At 46.2% G+C, this 19,326-nt stretch overlaps 1 protein-coding gene across 1 annotated transcript in view; it reads right to left on the bottom strand.

Annotated features, from left to right (window-relative positions):
* Window positions 1-3,245: 3,245 nt before the first annotated feature.
* PSTPIP1 (proline-serine-threonine phosphatase interacting protein 1) overlaps window positions 3,246-19,326 on the bottom strand; it is a 53,228-nt gene continuing 37,147 nt past the window's right edge. The window contains exons 10-15 of the mRNA XM_005487792.4: window positions 17,296-17,394; window positions 16,704-16,800; window positions 13,414-13,495; window positions 11,840-11,910; window positions 10,541-10,638; window positions 3,246-9,061 (exon numbers count right to left, since the gene is read on the bottom strand). Of these exons, the coding sequence (XP_005487849.2) occupies window positions 8,930-9,061; window positions 10,541-10,638; window positions 11,840-11,910; window positions 13,414-13,495; window positions 16,704-16,800; window positions 17,296-17,394 (579 nt within the window). The 3' untranslated portion in view covers window positions 3,246-8,929. The remainder of the gene's footprint in view (window positions 9,062-10,540; window positions 10,639-11,839; window positions 11,911-13,413; window positions 13,496-16,703; window positions 16,801-17,295; window positions 17,395-19,326) is intronic.

The following is a 19,326-nucleotide window of genomic DNA, read 5'->3' as shown; positions in this document are numbered from 1 at the left end:
AATAGGTCTTGGATGTGTGAATGAAGTTTTGGTGGTGTTTGGGTTTTCTAAAATACAAAATCCAACTTCACACATCCCCACACTCCCCCCAAAAAGCCAACAAACACAGACTTGCAAGGGTCTAGTACACCACATTTTGTGTGGTTCACTGAAGCTGGGAACAAGTGGTGTAGGTCTGTGCCTTCCCTTACTGAACAAAATAAATCAACTTTGGCTTGCATTAGGCAGGAGTGTTGGGGTGGCTGTAGTTTGGCCTTCCTGATTCATACATTCCTATCTGGTAGTGTATTTTAGGGGACAAGGGCTGATTTAGTTTCAGCTCCTTTTTTTCCTTGATTCCTCTGTCTGGTCTTTTAAGTTCCTGTATGAATTTCTTCTTGGCCCTCTTGTAGCTGAGGAGTCTGAGAGGGCTCAGACTGCACAGGAAATGGTTCAGACTGAGTGAATCTGTGTGTGCTGCATGGAGCACACAGGCATGGAGCTTTCCTGCAGCCTGATCCACTGGGGTTTAACACAGGAAATTAGAATTGCCTTCAGGGGTGTTTTTAATTGGGTTTTGTTGTTCTCACTGCTGTTAAAGTGACTTAAGTACATTGCAGTGCAAGTCCTGTGCTTTACTGCCTTTCAGCGCCCTAATAGGAGGCTCATGAGAATTGGAGGGTCTCATTCAGATTGTGGTTTAGTAAGGCATGATCATCTCTATTTGCCTTATTAAACAGAGGAGAGGTGCTCTAACAAGCTCAATTTAACAAAGTTAGCAAAAAAAGAGGTTTCTGCCTTGATAGCCAAAAGAGGACAGCTCATGAGATTCTTCAGTGCTACAGTTTCAGATGAGATTTGAGATAAGTACTTGTGATAACAGTATCAGTGATAGCCTTCAGAGGACAGTTAGTGAATCTTGTAACTGACTTAATCTTGGGCCTGAGATAAATCCCTCTGCAATGCACCACAAGTCTGCCAGTGCAGTGGGTCTTTGGTGTTCTGTGTGTTGTGTCCTGCAGCAGCAGCACCCTCTGGGGTGGCTGCAGTGCTTGGAGAATGCCACCTGAGCCTCTCTCCTGCCCCTTGCAGTCTTTGCTCTTGGGTGCCACCCCTATGACCGGGACAGCTGTCCTTGCTACACATAACAAGCTCAGTTTTACTTCTTTGGGCCTCTCATAGCTGATCCGTTCCCCTGGAGCTGCACTGAGCAGTTGGAAAGCTCTCTTGGGAGCAGCCTCTTTTAAACCATGATGTAAGCTTGGGCTTTTGCTAAAAGGCACAGAGCAGAATTCCATCTGTGCCACATCTGAGCTGATGTGAGCACAAAGCCTCCTCTGCCAAGCTGTTGATGTGATGCAGTGCCTGTGAAGTGGTTGCTGTAGGCTGTGCCTGCCTGTGGGAGGGTAAGGTGCTGGCAGTCTTGGCCTGTTCCCCACTGTCCTGCAGATCAGTCTCCTGTTCCTGGACTGCTTCAGCACGGATCTCTCATGTCTGTTGTGATAACTGGGCTTGCTATTTGTCAGTCTCAGGTTTGGGACTGATTAGGAGAGAGCAAACTCATTGGCAGGTAGCAGAATCATGTTGCTGCTGATCTGTTGAAAGTTTGAGTGTGATGTGATTTTGATGGGGCAGTCACAGTTTGCCTGTGCCCTACCCAGCAGTGGGTGTAAACCTTGCCCTTCTACTGCCCCATGAAAGGATTATCTGCCAAAAACCTACAAGACAGTCCTGAAGTAGTCCTGTAGCAAGTTGTGTTTCCTTCTGTATGCCTTAACACAAGGTAAAATAATGCCAAATTGCAGGACACTTGTTCCTAGGTGGAGGAGGAGGTGCTGGAGAAGCACAGCTGCTCTATGGCCATGTGCTGCATCCTGAACATGTTAAATGTTGTGGCAGAGGTAAATGTTAGATTTGTTCACCCACTCCTTTATTTCTTTAGTCTGGCAGTTGCCTTCACAATGCAGGTTTTGTGCTCACAATACATATTTAGTCCAGGCATATGCCTTTGATTTGGTCCTTGCTGTGGCTGCAGTAATCCCTGCTGGATCTGTGCCTGGCAACAGATGTTGCTTCTTTCAGTGTCTGCACTCCAGGACAGGAGTTCATTTGTTCTGTGTGGGGTTACACTGTAGATGAACACGAAGTTTATTCAACATTTAAAAGCAGGGCAGAGTTTGTAGATTAAGTGTGGATGTGAACTTAAACCTGCACAAAATGAGAGACTATCACAGCTCCTGTCTGGGGACTTGAGACTTGGTGATCCTTCTGGAGCAAGCAAAGAAGCACTTCTTTCTGGTGATATGCACTGAACCACATATTTTCTCTCACCTGCTTCTCTTGACCCTGAATGCTAAAGCTATGTCAGAGCTTTTGAGTTGAAACTCCTTTCTGTGCCAGAGGGAAGCCTGCAACCAGGGCTGCCTGGGGTAACATGAGCCACAGCAGTGTGGGACCATGGAGTTATTCCTGTTGGCACTCCAGAAAATAGACAGCTTTGCCTTCACTGTGATGTGTGGTGCTCCAGCTACCAGCTCTTTTCACCAAATTGACTCCTGCCCCATTTCAGAGAATAATCTAGGCATTTTCCAGGATAGCTGTTCTGTCAGACCTTGGTTAGGTCAGGCTCTGACTGAAGAACTGGAATGCACTTCCCTCATGCAAACAAAACACTGAGGCAAACCACTGGAGTTGTGGGGTTTGAGAGTATCTAGGATGCCTTACATACACAAGCAGTCTGCTCTAAAAAACCACTTCTGAAATGGAGCTCTGGAGTTTTTCCCCCAGCTGGACAAGGGAAAGCAGCAAGCTCCGCTCTTGCCTGACTGAGTCTGGCATTGAACAAGTCTGCCACACGTGAGTGTGTGCAGGGGTAGTGTTTGTACATTCTCAGCTGAGAGGAGGAGAGGGATAAAGCCTCTGTTGCAAAAGTGGCATTGAGTCCTGTGCCAGCCTTCACCAAGCACCTCGCAGGCAGCAAGCAGGACTCAATTCCCAGTACACACTGCAGAACTAAGCACTCCTTGGGCTTCCAGCACCCCGAGAATGCCCCATCCTTGGGAAGCGTGCTTGGTGCAGTAGCCTTGCACTCTGTGAAGTGTTTTTGCCCTTCGAGTGCAGTATCCATTTTGAAAGCTTAAATCCAGCATTTATCCTGATAGCTTTGTTCCCCCCTGTACAGTAACACCTTCAGCATTGAAAAGTGGTGCACTGAGGATACATTACAGACACTGAGGAAACATAAGTTAAATTTAGAACTTGTGCTGATAAGTGCTGTGGTTATAAAAGCTGGCACAGGACCCTGCAGAGCAGGGAGGATGCATTTCTCCAGATGCTTTCTCTCCCTCTTTGGTTTTGCATCCTCCCATGGCTGCTGAATTGAGCAGTGACCTAGTGAAACCTTTAGCTGCCACTTAGCGGAACAAAGTCACTGTCGCTTAAGTCTGCCCTCCTCAGCCGGGGCTCGGACACAAGAAGGGCTGTGCAGCCTTTCTCTAAAGACAAAGCGCTTCTCACGTCTATCAGTGCATTGAAAGCTTTCCCATTCACACTTACTTTAGCATTCTTATCCTGGCGAGGTTAAAGTTCACCACTTTCCCAAGAAGTTCCTCCACGGACTGTTCTCGGCTTAAAAATTCAGAACAATCCTTCTTTGGATGCAGCTGTTGAGCATTTGTGTCCTTGCAGAGTGGAAGGGAATGCTCTGAACCCCACTACAGGCTCCCTGCACTGAGTGTGAGCGTTACCCAGTCCTGTTACAAAACGAGCACTGTGTACACAATAAAATTTGTCATTTTGTACGAGATTTTCCGTTGCAAATATTGATCCGACCACCACCCAATGCTCGCTTGTTTAGGCTGGGTCTGAGATTAAACAATCACCAAAATGCTGAGTGTGCCATGAAGATTTTCAGCTCAGTGTCAGAGTGGATTACAAGCTCCCCACCATGATTGGGGGAAGTTGAGGGGTGAGGTGCGACTTCTCCAGTGATACCTTTGCTTCACGAAGCCACTGATTTATTCAAGAGTTTAGCCTGGGCTGCTTGAACAGTCCAAGTGTGTAATCCGATACGCAGGAAATTTCATTCAAGTTCAGGCTGGAATGTCTTGGGCGGTGCTGTGCGTCCATTTACCCTGAGGCAGAGGCAAATGCCTGCATTTCAGTAAAGAGAATTTCAAAGCACCGCTTTCACAGCTGTAGCTCATTCAGCGTTGCACCCATTAACACACTGGTTACTTCTCTTTATGTCTGCCCTGATTTGGTGTTCGATTGAATTCTGGTAAGGGTAGCAAAACTAGGATAGGAGTGCTGGTTTAAGCTTCCAGATCTGGTTAACAATGGCTCTTTTAGATCTGGTAAGTAAAATTCCTCCTGCTTTCAAACATCCTCTTAGGGTATCTGTTCCCACTTCACCTCTGCCCCCAGCTGGTTTTGTACCCTCGGTCCTCAGGATGATATGTGGAATCCCTGGTTATAAACTCGAAGCTCTGCTCCAAGCTGAGTTCTGTTGCCTGGTGATTTTGGATGATACTCTCTCCTTGGAAATTTCAGGGATGTCAACTCTGATTTCTGCCGATTTTGCTGGGAGTACACGGTGATTTCTGTTAGAGTTTTCTATCTGAAAGCGAAATTCAGTCTGTGTTTTCAATCAGAATAGAACCAACTCAGTAAATGTGCCTTTTGGGGTGAGTGTGTGGGACAGAATGGCTGCAGCCACATGTCACCCAGCAGTGATAGGCTGCAAATGTGCTTCTAATGGTGCCCCTGCAGCTTTATCCCAGATCAGGTGTCAGCCTTTAGCAGCTGGTAGAAGGACAAGTTGAGCCCCATAGCACGTGGAACTGGCTAATTTGATGGAAATATGATTATCCAGCTATTCCAGAAACAGATCAGATTTGCACTGTGCGGGATCCAGGAGTGCATAAATCTGGAGATGACTGTGGCTCTGAGCAAAATGTGAGCTGGCTGCTGAATTTAGGTAATTGCTAACAAAGAGTAGATGATGGCTAACAGTTTGAGTAGTTCTTTGCTCTCTCAAGTGAGTGCAGCATTGGCATTTTGTTAATATCATAATCACAGGCAGGACACTAATTCCTCTTCCAGAATCTCATTCTCCATGCAAACACTCTTCCCCTACAAAACCCAGCCCATCAGCCCTGGTAGTCCCTTAGCAGCCATTTATTTTCCAGAAGGCAGATAAGACTCAGCATCACAACTTTGATTCCTGTCTTGCTCACTAGCTCTGAGTGTAGCTCCTGTGTAAGGACATGGGATGTTCTGGTATTTGTGTGGCTGCTGGCTGCTCTTGTGTCCAATGCCCCAGCCCTGCTGAAGAACAAGAAAGCCAGGGGAAAGAGATGGTGCTGAGCAGTCCAGGCTGCAGTTCAGGCCTCTACAGTTTGTCCTGTCCCTTGCAGAGCTGTTCCCACTCCACGCTGGAGGTGAGCAGTGACTTTTCATACCGTGTTTGGATAGCCCTGATGTAGAGTCCCCTGTGCTGCACAGCTGAGCCACAGCACAGTGATGCTGCCAGGGGTCTGTGGTACCCCAGAGTGTGTGAGTTACCCACCAGAGCTGAGCTGGGTGTTCCTCAATGCCCACCCAGGCTCCTGTCAAACACCCACCACCTGGTGCTTGGCTGAAATGATCTCCTCTTGGATCCATGTGCTTCCACTTCAGCTGCATTCAGTAATCAGTGAGGGATGAGCTGCAACTGGGAGAAATTACCTCTGGAGAGGAGACTCAGACCACGAGTTCAGCTCTTGAGACAGGAAGGAAGCCAAGGTAAGAGTTTCCACTGGTTATGCCCATGATCTGTTACCACTCTGGCTGATGTGTGCTGGGCTTGTTCACACTACAGAGCTCAAGCCAGGGGTCCTGGGGCAGGTGGCAAACACCTCAAACCTTGATCAGTCACTGTGCTCCTGCTGTTGCTACATGCCCACCTGGGAAGAGGTTGATTTCTTCCTCTTAGCTGCCTGGTTGTTGGAAGTGCTGGAAGCTGCTTGGCTCTATGGATCACTGAGCTTGGCAGGAGGCCTGCCTGTGTTGGCTGTCCAAGAGCTGGGTCTGTTGGATCTCTGTTTCTAGTCTGATATTACTTTGTTGTTACTACTGGCTTGTGGGCTCTTAATATGCAGAAATCTGTTCTGTGCAGAGATGGAGCTCACCCTACACTTGCAGACATTTCCTGATTATGTGTGGTTGTCATTGGTTAAATGTTATTTCGTACAGGTTTTCCTGTTCTTCTCCTTAATTGGTAGTAAATGGTAAAAGAAAACAATACACATTTTGACTTTAGTATAAGAATGCCACTGGAAAGGGCCCATTTCAGCTTCCCACCTTAGCTGAAAATTGAATAACAACTTGATTGTGCCAGTTTTATTGTGCAAATGTTACCAAACTGGAGAGGAAATGTTAATAAGGGCAATGTTATTAAGGCAGTAACCTACAACTGACCTTCCTGCTTTTCCTACTGATGGGGGTGGGTAGATGGATGACACCTAAAATGTGGCTGTTCTCAGAGGGTGTGGGTATTCCTTGATATCTCTGTTCTATTTGTGACAAGTGCTGCCATGCAGATAGGGCTAACTGAAGCATTTGGCTGATAAGTAGTTCCAAGCCATATCTAAACAATGTGAAGCAGAGGATTCATGAGAAAACACTGCTGCTGCTTTTTCATTTCCTGAACAGTCTGGAGTTACCATGTGGAATCCAAATGCTGTGACACTGGGGAGATTTTGAACTACCTATAGCCTCTTCCCATTCAACAGTGGTTACTTGATAGAAGAAGAGATTGGTAGAAAGGAAATTGGTATCCTGACTTTAACAGCAAAAATATGGAATGATTTGATGGGAGAGAAAGAGCAGCCACCATTGTACCAGCTGTCTGTTGGTGATGCAGGCCATGAGGTCCATGGAAGCAAAGATGATCTGCAGTTGGGTCTCAGGGCAGTCCAGACTAGGCCCTGCAGTGCCTTGTGTGAAATTGGGCCCCCAGGGAAATGAGCAGTCCTAGAAAATCTGTGTGTCCCACATCAGTAGGGATGGTGCATCTGAGTGGTTTGGGGTTTTTTTTTCTGTTTAATTAAGATAATCTGCAAAATATCTATCTAAATTTATTTATTTATTGGTTCATTACAGTCTTCTTTGTGGAAGATTGAGTGTTCAAGAAGTGAATACATTAAATCTCTTGTGCTTTTGGTTTCCTCTCCTGCTGTAGCTAGGAAGGGATGCTGTGGTTGTTGGGCAGCCTCCACTGGTGCTGTCCTTGGTGTCACCTGAGCTGTGTCACAGAGGCCTCTCCTTCCCCTTCAGCCTGGGCAGTGCTGCTCTCACTCTGCTGCCTTCAGTGCCATCCCAGCCCTGTGCTGGTGCCAGGGGCTCAGGGCCCTCCAGCCCTGCTGTGGATGTGCTGGGGGAGCTGGGGAGAAGGACAAGGGCCTGTGCAAAGCACTGCTGGCAGCCAAAGGGAAAGGCCTGGAACTTCTGTTCCATCCTGGAAGGCAGAATTCAGATATGATACTGCAAGTGCCTCTGACCTTCACTGTGTTTCATTTAAGAAAAGATTGCAGTGACCATTACACCTTTTCCTTTTGTCCTGATTTCTCTTGTCCTTTTTGTGTGTCTGAGCTAACAGTCCCTCTCTCCTCCATGCCTTTCAGGTAGCAATAGGATTAATTTTCAGTGTCTTGATCCAGTTTTAAGGCCTGAAACCTTGGCAAATGGTCATTCTGCCCCCAGAAATAGTTTGCTCTGATTCAAATTAAGTTACCGGGTTTAAAATTTTTAAACTATCTTGAAATACTGAAAAGGGAAGAATGGCAGAAACTATCCATCAATCCTTGTACAGTACAGTAACAGCTGGAAACATTCTTAAATATTAAACTAGAAAGACTGATAGAGCTGAAATCTGTGAAATACAGTGAACCTGCACAGTGCAAGACCTCTGAAGAGGTTTTGTTGCAGAATGAGCACATTGGGGGTGGCTGGAAAGGGCCCAGGGTGTCCCTGTGGTGCAGTCACAGAGGTGCAGAGGCTGAGGCGGCACAGGGAGCCAGGGCAGCCTGGGCAGGAGGGGCTGAGCAGTGAAGGGAGGGGAGGCTGCCCTGCTGCCATTGCAGGGGAGGTGACTGGCAATTCTCTGGGGTCAGAGGAGAGGAATCAGGGCAGTGCAGCACTGCTTGAGGCTTGGCTTAGCTGCTGTTTGTGTTGTTGGATTTTTAAACTTCATAATCCCAGAGAGGTGTTAGGGAAACCTTCCAGCCAAGGCCAAAGCAAGCCTTGGGCCCATCATCTGTCCCACAATGCAGAGCAAAGCAGAGCCCATGGCTAGCATGGATTCCATTGTGTTAGGAGATGGTTGTGATGGGGAGTGCCTCAAGTTTTCCTACTGGGGATGTATCCTGGTCCTTCAGGTGCTCCTCTCTGGGTGCATTTGCTGTTTTTTGTATTTTCATCCATGACTGATAAACCATCCTCTGTCAAAAATGCCAGCATGGCCTGTGCATGGGGAGAAGGGGTTCCATGGCAGAGAACATGGTTGCCATGACCATAAGGGTGGCTCCCAGGCTGCCTGGGGACAGTTCTCCAGCCTGCAGAAACTGCACTTGCTTCTGTGAGCTTTCCCTATGCACGGCTGAGATCTGGGCAGGATTTTCCTCCCTGGATCACCAAGCTTTGAAACACTGCTGGCAGCACAGTGTGCTGAGTGCCAAAACATGCAAGTCCTAATCTCTCAGGAGGTTTTTCAGAGAGTGTAGGCCAGGAGAACAATGGGATGAAGCAGGAGCAAGGGAGAGAAAAGCATGGTCAGTTGGTTATTTCCTGACTGGTGGTTGTAGAAAACATTATTATTGGGATGCTCTTGGTCAGCTGAAGCAGACCTTGTGTGCTGATTGTTTTCAGTAATAGAATATTTGTAAAGTCTGAGGACTGGGGCTCCTTTTCATCAAAGCTTCTCAAGGTAGGATCCTGGCACGAAGCCCCTCTGGCCGTTCCTTTCTGCTGTCCACCAGCCGTCCTCGTTCTCCGCAATGACAACCACGGTGTCCCCCTCACTGATGTCCAGCTCATCCACGTTCTGAAAGGAGACAGGGAGACAAATGGGACAGCCTGACAGCACAGGGGCCCAAGAAGTATCTGGGGTTTTTTTTTAATCCTGCTCTTCATCAACAGTCCTGGTTCTGAGACACCACACAGTGAGGGGTTAAGCATTTTGGCTCAGATTTCCCCAGCCTCCAGGGTGCCTCCTCCTGCACAGCCTGATGGTTTTATCACTGGGGAAGTCCAGAAAGGGTTAAACACCACTCTCCTAAAGCAGCTCACCATGACCTGCATAGTCTGCAGGTATTGCTAAATAGAGCACAGCTTAATTCCTAAGGGGGATAACAGTGCCTCTGCTAATCCATGCCTGAAATAGGTCTCAGTTCTTTTAGCAGGGGACAGCAGTGACCAGTGGGGGACAGTGACTCTGGGACAGCAGTGACTTTCATCCCCTGACAAATGCAGTAGTTGCAAATAAGCTCTCCCTGAGCTCCCAGGCAGCCATCAGTGTTCAGTGGTGCTGTCCTATTTTCCATAGGAAACCGCTTTGCTGCCCACAGTGTAGTAAATAGAAAACAGCATAAGGGAGGCTTCCAGAGATGTTTGAGGTGTCAGCTAAAACTGAATTTAATGCACCTGAGTTGGTAAGAATGGACTCAAAAAATGAGAGGCCTCAATGTACAATATACTAAAGGTAGTAACAGGCTCTTTTCTCAGCAGGGAATATCCCTGTGTGGCAGTTTTAAGGGACTCCTGGAGAAATGAGGTGATCCAGTAGTGTCCTTAGGGAAACTTCCATTAACAGTGAGGTGCTTGCATGAAATTTCATGTAAATAATAAAAGAAAGTTTAAAATTAAGCAAAAAAAAAAAAATAAAAGGTGCTGGAATACTGCTGTACCTAAGGAAAAGTGCTCCTTTTGAGCTTTTTCTCTCTCTGTTTTCATTATTTATCTGGCATTTATCTATTTTGTCACTGTCACATTTCCTCAACGTTGGCTGTGGGTGGCAGGTCCTTTGGTGTGAGGCTCTCTGCACTGAGACATAAAACATCCTGGATGCTGTTTCTTCTGCTGATCTAAAGCTAATAAAAAGAACCTTTAAACTGACATGTAAAACAGGAGGGGTTGGAGTCCAGGTTCTGGAGTCCATTTGAATTAGCAAATATTTATAACCAGTCCATTCACAACCTTTTACTAATGGTATTCTGCCTAGTTAGGACTGGAGTCAGGGAGAGTTCAATACCCCAGTTCAGGATGTTAATTGTTCTCTTTAAGCTGGCAGAGGAACCACATCCACTGTCATTCTGCAGCTTGCACCATGGAAGTACAGGAAGGAATGTCCTTGATTCAGGAACTCCTGCTCCAGTGGAGAACCTAAACTGGAGCAGGACATGTCCCTGGCTGTGAGATGACAGTAATATCTCCTTCACAGGATTTATACTTTCAGGATGTTTCAATCAGCATCAATTATTTTAAATGTGATTCTCTGGAGTGTTTATTTTGAAGCCTTTTTTACCTGGGCTGTGTAGTCATAAAGCACTCTGTAGTCCTGTGATGATGTGATCTCAGCTTGTTCACTTACAAAGATGGATGCATAGACTCCTTCTGTTCTCTCTGCAAGGGGGGGAAATAAGGAAGAAATACCCAGCACAGAAACAAAGAGTTCAGTTGCTTATAAAAGCATGGGATCATATGCAAGAGTTCACAAATACAAGGCTTTCTGTTCTCTCTCTGCCTGGAGATGCACACATATAGAAAAGCTGCTGTGAGCTGTAGGTAAATCTTGCACAAAAACTGTCCCCCATTGATGGGATGACAATGCACCCATTGAACTTTGTGGGAGGTCAGAAACGAGCTTCAGCCTCAGGTTGGGAAAAAGGTTTCCCCTGCTAAAACACAATCCAAATCATCCAAGGAGGGAAACACTGATTAAAATGGTTTAACAAGTTGCTACTGGGGGTATAAAAGTCTAGCAGTTCCCTGGCTCACATAAGACCTTCCTTTTCCCCTTGAGAAAAATGGAAAAAACTGTGCCAATGGGTCACCAGACATTTTCCAGGGGTTTATATAGTTCTCACATAGCTATTTGTCATGGACATCACTTTTTTTTTTGCAGATGTTTTGTTTTAATACAGCTTGTTGTAATTAGGGAAATTTCTCATTTCTTCCCAGCATCTGTCTGGGGGCTTCCCCTGCTGAGCACCAAGTGCAGCAAGAGAGCCTGGGCTGTGTTTCTGGGTGCCCAAGCAGGCAGGGCTGGCAGAGGCAGTTCATTTTAAAGCTGTTTGAAAACAACTTTTCTTTTGGTAACAACTACAGTTAAAATGCTTTTGTTTACTATCCAATCAATAAAAATGTCATAAACTGTTACCTTTTACATAGTCAAAATACTGTGTTTTAAATATCATCTGATAAATTCCTAGTTAAAAGGATTACAAGACAGCAGTGGAACTGTGAGATGGATATTTGTATTAACACACCACGTGCTTGGTGTGTTAAAAATTGTATTTATTCTGTGGGGGGTTTTAGTGGTAGTTGTGGTACACAAGGAGAAAACTAATATCTATGTCAGACTGCTGCTCTGAATGTACAGGCATCCCCTGCTCAGATGGAGGTTTTGAAGACTCTGTGGATTATTTGGCACTTTAAACCAGGAAATTTGTTAATACACATCCAAGCAAAATTAATTTCCAGACTACTCTTGCCTGCCAACATGTGAATATCTGCTGTAGACTTCTGCTCCATGTCAGAGCCTGGTTTAGCAACACAATCTAAAACAAACACATCTGGTAAACTGATTTCCTGCAGAGCATACCCAGAGGAGGGGCTGGAGGAGTGGCAGGTAATGTGTTGTTTTTGCTGCTCCCATGCAGTAGTCCAGAGAATCTGCAGAACCAAGAGAAGCCAAAACCAAAATGAGTGAACAGGCCTGGGTATGAGCATTCCTTCATCTCAGCTCTGACTCAGCCTTCCCTCCATCTGCTTCACAGAGTAGATGTCATCTCTTCCCATGGCCTTCTATTTTCTTTTATGCTATAGATATATTTATCTTCCATTAAAAATGTGTTTTTAAAAATGCAGCAGACTATTGAACCATCAGCCTTCACTAAATTGTGCATGAAATGCAGCAGATAATATTTTTTGTAGAGCTAAAGGCTCATGGTGTGAAACTCCAATTATTCCACAATGTTAAAATGATGAAAATTGTCAGTTGCTTATAAGAGATTAACATCTCTTTGTGTTTAAGGAAAACCCTGATACAATTTAAAATACAGAGCTTTTGTAACAAGCTTTTCTAAATGCTGTGAGTTTAAGTGAATTTTTATTTTAATCTATCCCTAGTTATTTCCTATATCACAGCTGGGTACTGAAGACTAAGCAAAGTGAGAAAATGGGTTAGGATTCTCAAGCAGAGATAGAAATAGCATTGCATGCTTAAGGCATATTTAAAGGGTCTGATTTTTTAGCTAGTGAACATTCAGTTTTTCTGGAAAATGGATTTCCTCTCTCAAGAGTTCCTGAAAGACTCAGGCTGAGTCTCTCCAGGCTCCTTGCCCATGCTGCTCACAGTTGTGCTCTGAATGGCAGGACAATTGTCTTATGTAACTGCACAGGATGCAGCACTGAATTCATTATTAGAGAAGATCCAGTTTCCAACTGAAAAACAAAGCCCTGTGTGTAACCCTGAGCAGCTCCCTGGCAAGCCTGGACCACATTCCAAATGGGAGATCACTGCCTGCTCCTTGTCCTTGCCATGTCATAGGGCTTGTTAAATTTTAAATGTCTTCTGCTGCTTTAACTGTGATGCCCTTCCCACTGTGAATTTGCCATTTTAGTATAAAATATTTAAACCAATACAGGCACCACGCTCTTCTGCTGTTATGACTGCATCCATGTTCTAACATTTACCAGCAGAAAGGGATCAGAATGAGGAAAATTGCCTCCCTGATCATTACAGTTTTTCCACCCTGTGTTTTCCCTTTTGGATCCAGACAGAGAGAGCAGCTTGTTGTTCTGCTCAGCTGAGTGGTGTTGTAAGCATGGAGGAATGGCCCCAAACGAAGGCTCTTCCACCCTCTGCTCCCAGCCACATTCACCTTCACCCTCCCTGGAACAAACTGGTTGTGTTGCTACGTGCCCTAAGTAGGAAAAAGAAAAGTCTGTTTGCTCCCCACTGCTGGCCCAGTAATGATGAACTCATCCCCAGTCCCGCCTCCCACTGGGGCACACCAAGATCACTCTCACTGCATTTCAATACCTTCCCCTCTTCTCTCAAGTCACCCCTACTGCTACCTGCTGCCTCTTGCTACACTGGAGGAAGCAATGGCTTCCCAGGGGTGTTCTGTGCCCAGGCAGGGCTGCTGCTGTGGGAAGGGAGCTTGGCCTCACCTCTTGATCATGCCACAGGCCGGGCTGGGGCTGGGGCTGCTGCTGCGCTCCCGGCTGTAGTAGCTCTCGTAGCCTATGGCATCTGTACAGGGCAAGAAAAACAGATGTTCAAACAGGAACCACTGAGAAAACTGTTTGCTCCCTGCCACAATGTGCCCTGGGGCTGCTGGAGCAAACGCAGGGCAGCACCTGCCTGCCCTCACCTGCTATAGATGGATAATGAGATGATTGGCTCTCACAGTTAAAAGAACTCTTTGTGAATATTAGGAGAAGTTTAGTGATGTATAGTTATGTTATTGTAGTTTAGATGTCCTCTGTTCTCCCCACAGTTCCCTTTCCCCCCTGTATTGCTGCCATCAGACAGCCAGGGCTGTCTAGGACAGGTGAAGGGAGGCTGCACAGGTGTCCCGTGCATGGGGCAGGTGGGAATGGAAAAGCTTGGGGGTGCTTAGGGGGTGAGGCATGGCTACACCTGCGCTCCAATCCAGGTACAAAGCAGTTTCCACTGATAAATGCACAGAAGAGCTGACTGACAGACTCTGGGAGGGACCAGGGCTGGCTGATGCCACCCCCAGGGGTATAAAAAACTGAGCATCCATCTTGAAAGGAACGGGCTATGTGGTATCCATGAGGGGCAGTTCCCAGCACTGCAGCTTTTTCCTAATGTAGTCCTTTGTTGTATTTTTTTAAGGTTTAATAAACCTCTTTAAATTTTCAGAGTGAGCAGTTGTCTGTCACACCTGGAATGAAGCTGGAGCAGCTCAGGGGAACCTGGGGGTTTGACAGAGCCATCCCAGTGCTGTGAACAGCCATGGCCCTGGTGGCCAGGCACCCTCGGCCTGAGGCCCATTCCAGGAGCTGTGACTGCCCTAATGAGGAAGGCAGTTTCCTCCATGGCTGTTTCTTCTGTGGCCTCAAAGCTGAGGATTTAAGGTGGCAGAGTATGGTCACTGAGTGCCCTAAACCGTGTTCATGACAGAATTTGCTGCAGCACGTTTTGTTTCTTCCTTCCTCAGTCAGGAATTTTTGCCAGAGCTGGGGATGTTTCTGTGTGTTATTGCCTGCAGCAATAACGAGCAATTTCCTGATGTTTGCTTGTGTGTTTCCCCACCTTTCATACCTCCCCCATCCGCCTCCTGAGAGCTTATTTGCTGTTTACCCAGAGATATTTGGGTTTTATTCTCTCAAACACATTTAGGTTGCAGTTCCTTCGCCCTCCCCTATGGTGTCGTTAAGGGTGAAATTCAGACCATTTCCAAGTGTAACTTTACAGATGAAATAGTTACAGATGGATTTCTTTGTCAGCTCAGAGCTCCCAGTGCATTTTTACAGCTGGTGGCCCGCAGCCTGCTCCAGTGAGAGCCAAGCAAACACGAGTGAAGCCTGTGATAGTGTTTTATCTCAGCCTGATAGCAGCACGTTAACAAAGACATCAGACTGAGGCTAAAGGTTCTGTTGACATTCTCACACTGCGTCAGCCAGGATACTGAGCAGAACAGGCACACAGACCTAGAGTGTGAAGAATCCCTACAAATGACACTCACAGTAATTGGGGAGTTTTCTGATCAATTTAAGGGTCTCCTGTTGCCCTTGTGCATTGTCACCTTGGTGCAGTTTCCAGCCTAGAGGGCACTGTAAGACTGGGTAGAAAAGGAAGCAAGCAAGACCATCAGGAAGGTTTGGTCAGGGTGAAGGTCTGCTGCCACACAATGCAAATGACGCCTGGGTTTCCTCCTGCCTTTTGCAAATAATAGCACAGATCAGCAGCTCACCATGTGCTACAGTGCACACTCATTAGCCAGAGCTGTGGAGAAATGAGGATATTGCTTCCAGAACATTTTCTGTCCTTTTCTAGAAGGTGACAAAAATAAACAACAGAAAACCAAGTCAGGTTTTTCTTTGCCTTTCATAAAGCTCTCAAGGGGTTTTTTCCACCTAGTTCTTATTAGAAATGACTCTGACATGGCCAAGAGCTTTTTGTAGAAATTTCCTAGGTGACTGGAGAATGGCAAATGTTAAATAGGAAAAAAACCCAAAAACCTAAACCAAGAAGCACCAGCTAAGAATTACACATTTCTTAGTATACAGAAGTGGTTTTACACTGTTGCAAGGCACAGTTCTCCTTTCTGCCACCGAAAATGTAATTTTTCCTGGGTAAATTCTCCTTATCAGTGAATTTAAATCCCTTATGTGAAGAAGAATCAACTATGGCAGCAAAATGGCATCCAATGCACCAGTATCTATATACTAGTTTTAAAAATTCCCAAAATCCAAATTTTCATCCACTGTAAGTAATGGCACAAAAGCTGAGTGAAAAGCAGGCCTCAGATAGCTCAGTGCTGAGTTAGTGGCAGCACCCAGCTCTGCTGATGAAGGGCCTGGGGTGCAATCCCTGTCAGCTTTGAGCTCTGCAGTGAAATCAAAGGGGTGGAACTTGTTCTTGTAGGAGATAATTATCCCCAGGGACCAGGCCCTGATTTTGTATCTGTACAACTCCTAGCATGAAGGGTTCTATGGAACTGTCTTGTGCTGCCTGTTGAAGTACAGGTGTGGTTTGTGTCTGGCCATGTGATGCATCAGACAACTCCTTTCCTGCAGGGTGTTTGGAGAACTCCTGCCCTGCAGCAGCAGGTTTTCTTTCTCCACCTGCTCTTGCCCCATGCTGGGTCAATCTCCATTTCAGACCAGAGGTTTTGAGCGCTGAAGTCAAGGAAAAAGCAGCTTTGGCTTGAATGGGCAGAGCCTGTGAACCTGACAGCAGTTCTGGGTGCTGGGACAAAGCCAATTTCATTCAGAATTTCTCCCAGCCAAAGTCGTGGCTTATGCAAACTTCGTGAGAGCAGAAGATTTGTTATTCCCCATTGGGCATGTGGAACAGAATAGAAAACTTCTCTGTGCTGCAAATGAGGAGGCAGCACCTCTGCCAAGGGGACACTGGGGTGCAGTTACTGGTGAGGTGGCTCTGTCTTGTCACACTGCAGGAAGCTGAAGTTGCCATTCCTGCAAGGCAATTTGCCACCTCCTTAGCAGTGTCAATTCAGCTGTACTGTGAAATGAGCCTGGCTGCAAAGCCAAAACAAGTTTTTTCTTCCTTGGAGGGTTATTTTTAAGCTGGATCATTCTGCTATCCCACTTAGAGCATCACTCAGGCAGCAATGGCAGCACAGTGTGGGGGAAGTGAGCCATGGCAGGTGGGAATGAAAAGTTGGAGCAGGAATTCCTCCAGCTGGTTTCACCTCCAAAGGACGTGTACTGCACAAGCATCTGACAAGATCAGTAGGAATAATTACCTGGAGGTTGTGTTCCTGTCATTTTTGTCTTAATGAAGTAGTCTATGTCTGACTCTACAACACAGTTCTCCAAGCTGACCCGAACCTCTTCATACATCTACAAAACAGAATCCAAGAGTTTAATTTCACTTTTAACATTTCACGTTTAATTAACAAACAATGCTCTTGTAGTAATTGTCCCCTTCAGAAACACCTTATACTTGGTAGATGTCTGACCTGGCTGCTCTTCAGCCTCCCCCTGTACCAATATTCTTGTAAACACCCCTGTTTGTGCTCTGGGTAGTCTTTAAAGAGAGCAGGACAAAGGCAGTCCAGAACTTTTCAACAGAGAAATTAAGAGCAGGAAACAATTCAAAAGTCAAATCTAGTGTATTCTTTACGTCTTCCACTTTTGAGGCCATGACTGGGTGCCGTTTTTGAAATTGAGTCAGAGCCCAGGTACACTGAGCAGAGATTTGGGAGCATTCCCCAGCACAGCAAGGAGTGCCATCAGTGCCACCAGTGACACAGCCTGCCTGCATGCAGACATGCATCTGGATGGCATGGGGAGAGCAGGAGTGGGCATTTCCCTGCAGGGCAGGGCAGGCTGTACCTCATCATCCTTCACACACTGCAGGGACAGCTGGTTGCAGTGCACCCACAGCGAGTTGCGCAGGATCGTGATGCGGTCGCACTCCTGCAGCTGGAAGACCTAAAACCAAACAGGAAACGTGAGGGAGCTTTGTGGCATTGAGTTCTTGGCTCTGCAGGCTGGGACAGGGCTGGGGATGCAAACCTGAGCTGAGGGCATCATGGTAAAGGGTGTTTTTTCAGTTGGTGGAGAAGCTACATCTACTGTTCATGCTCAAAAATTTGTTCTAATTGGTTGCACCAAATTAAAGTTCTATTTTAGAGACAAAAGCAAAGCAGGGGATAGGAATCCAGATCTGGATTTGACTGCTGCCTCTGCTGTTGAGGATTTCGGAGTCAGGATCCTGTCTGCCCATCACACTGAAATCTGGATGTTTAACAGACCAGTAGATCACTGGCATGAAAGGGTTGTATTTATGTTAGAGGTAGAAGAAAAACTCAAAACTATCCACCTCTGCCATCTAAAATGCCTCATCTGAAACTTTTCTCTTTTGAAAGTACTTGGGGCTCTCTGGAGTTGACTCTGCATATCAAAGGTTACTTTTGTGGTAAAGAGAAGGCAATTTTCTGTCTTTGGAGTTATTCCCTTCCTTCATCTGTCTGGCTTCCTCAAGTTGCTGCACTGCTTAGGGAGAAGGAAGGGGGCAGAGAGAGAAGTGTGAACCGATTTGGGGGAAGAGGCAGATAAGCTCTTTCTTTAAAAACTTGAAAAAAAACCAAATCACCCTGATCTCTACGTTGTACTGTTAAAAGTAGAACAAAGTTTTGGTTTTCTATGAGGTGTGAAAATCTCAGATGCTTCCAGCCATCTGTCTCCATCTCTATTTGCTAGTAATTATGTCCAGAACACCACAAATGTACACAGCATTCAGCAGAACGCTCAGTTGGGTATGCTTCCTGCCATCTAATGACTTACCAACTAAAGAAACGCAGAAAAAGGAATCTGTCAGGGGAGCAAGCTGCTGTGGGGACTGGTTTCTGAGAGTAAAGGTTTCAAAGAGAGCCTGCAAGGTGGAGAATGAGTATTTGGATGCTCGTTCTGAACAGAAAGCCTGTGGCCTCTGAGGCTGCTGAAACAGCACCAGAGCCAGCAGGGAATTTTCCCGATAAGTGGTGTCCTGTCAGGAAATGCAGTTAATCCAAGGAGGAACTGTATGACTCTGGCCTTTCAGGCCCTTGTCAGCGCCCAGAAAAGCACAGCTGGGTGCTGTGTTTGACACATCCCTGGTGCTGCTGGAGAACCTGGGCAGTCCAGGACAACGTGGCACAGCCCCTGTGACAAAGGCCACCCCAGAGCTGCCACTTGCCAGCCAGCACTTCCAGGCTGTGCTTGTCCAGCACTCAGTCACAGACCCAGGCAACCCCAGCACCTCCAGATTCCCCACTATGCAGCCACAAGTGTAGGATTTTAAGCTGCTTTTTGTACTAATTGCTAGTTTAAAAAAACCCCAAAGAGTATCACTTCTTCTCTCTACAAGCACTTTTAAAAGAAGGCACTAAAGATGCCTTTGCTTTTTGAGTGGCTGTTTGGATTAAGCAGTGGTCAGGTCACAAGCTCTGTGGGCTGGCCAGGATTTAGCTATATGGGACAAAAAAGAGTGTGAGGCTGTAGAATGCTTCACTAGTTTGTTGGCTTTTTAAGAAGAGAGAAAATATGCATCTTTGGAAGACTAAGGCTTGGCATAATATCTGTGGAAATGTCTGTGCCAGTTGTGGGGCTTTTCAGTCCTCTCAGAGAGAGAATATTTAAGAGGAAGAAGAGAACTGGAAATGTATCCTCCTGGCATTTTATTTTATGTGGAAATAAAGCCTGCAACAAGTAAATATAGCAAAATCAGACTTTAGCAGATGGGCAAATGTACTTGAAGGATTACTGTGATCAAATGAGTGCCTGATTTGGATGCCAACCAGTTCCTGTAAATTGTTGTGCAAAACTTAATAACCAAGTGCAAATCTTGTCCATCCTCAGTAAAATGGAGACAGAGACTTTTCT

The sequence above is a fragment of the Zonotrichia albicollis genome, chromosome 11 (genome assembly GCF_047830755.1).
Source record: "Zonotrichia albicollis isolate bZonAlb1 chromosome 11, bZonAlb1.hap1, whole genome shotgun sequence".
In the NCBI taxonomy this organism is placed as follows: domain Eukaryota; kingdom Metazoa; phylum Chordata; class Aves; order Passeriformes; family Passerellidae; genus Zonotrichia; species Zonotrichia albicollis.
This window is presented reverse-complemented; position numbering and strand designations above follow the sequence as displayed.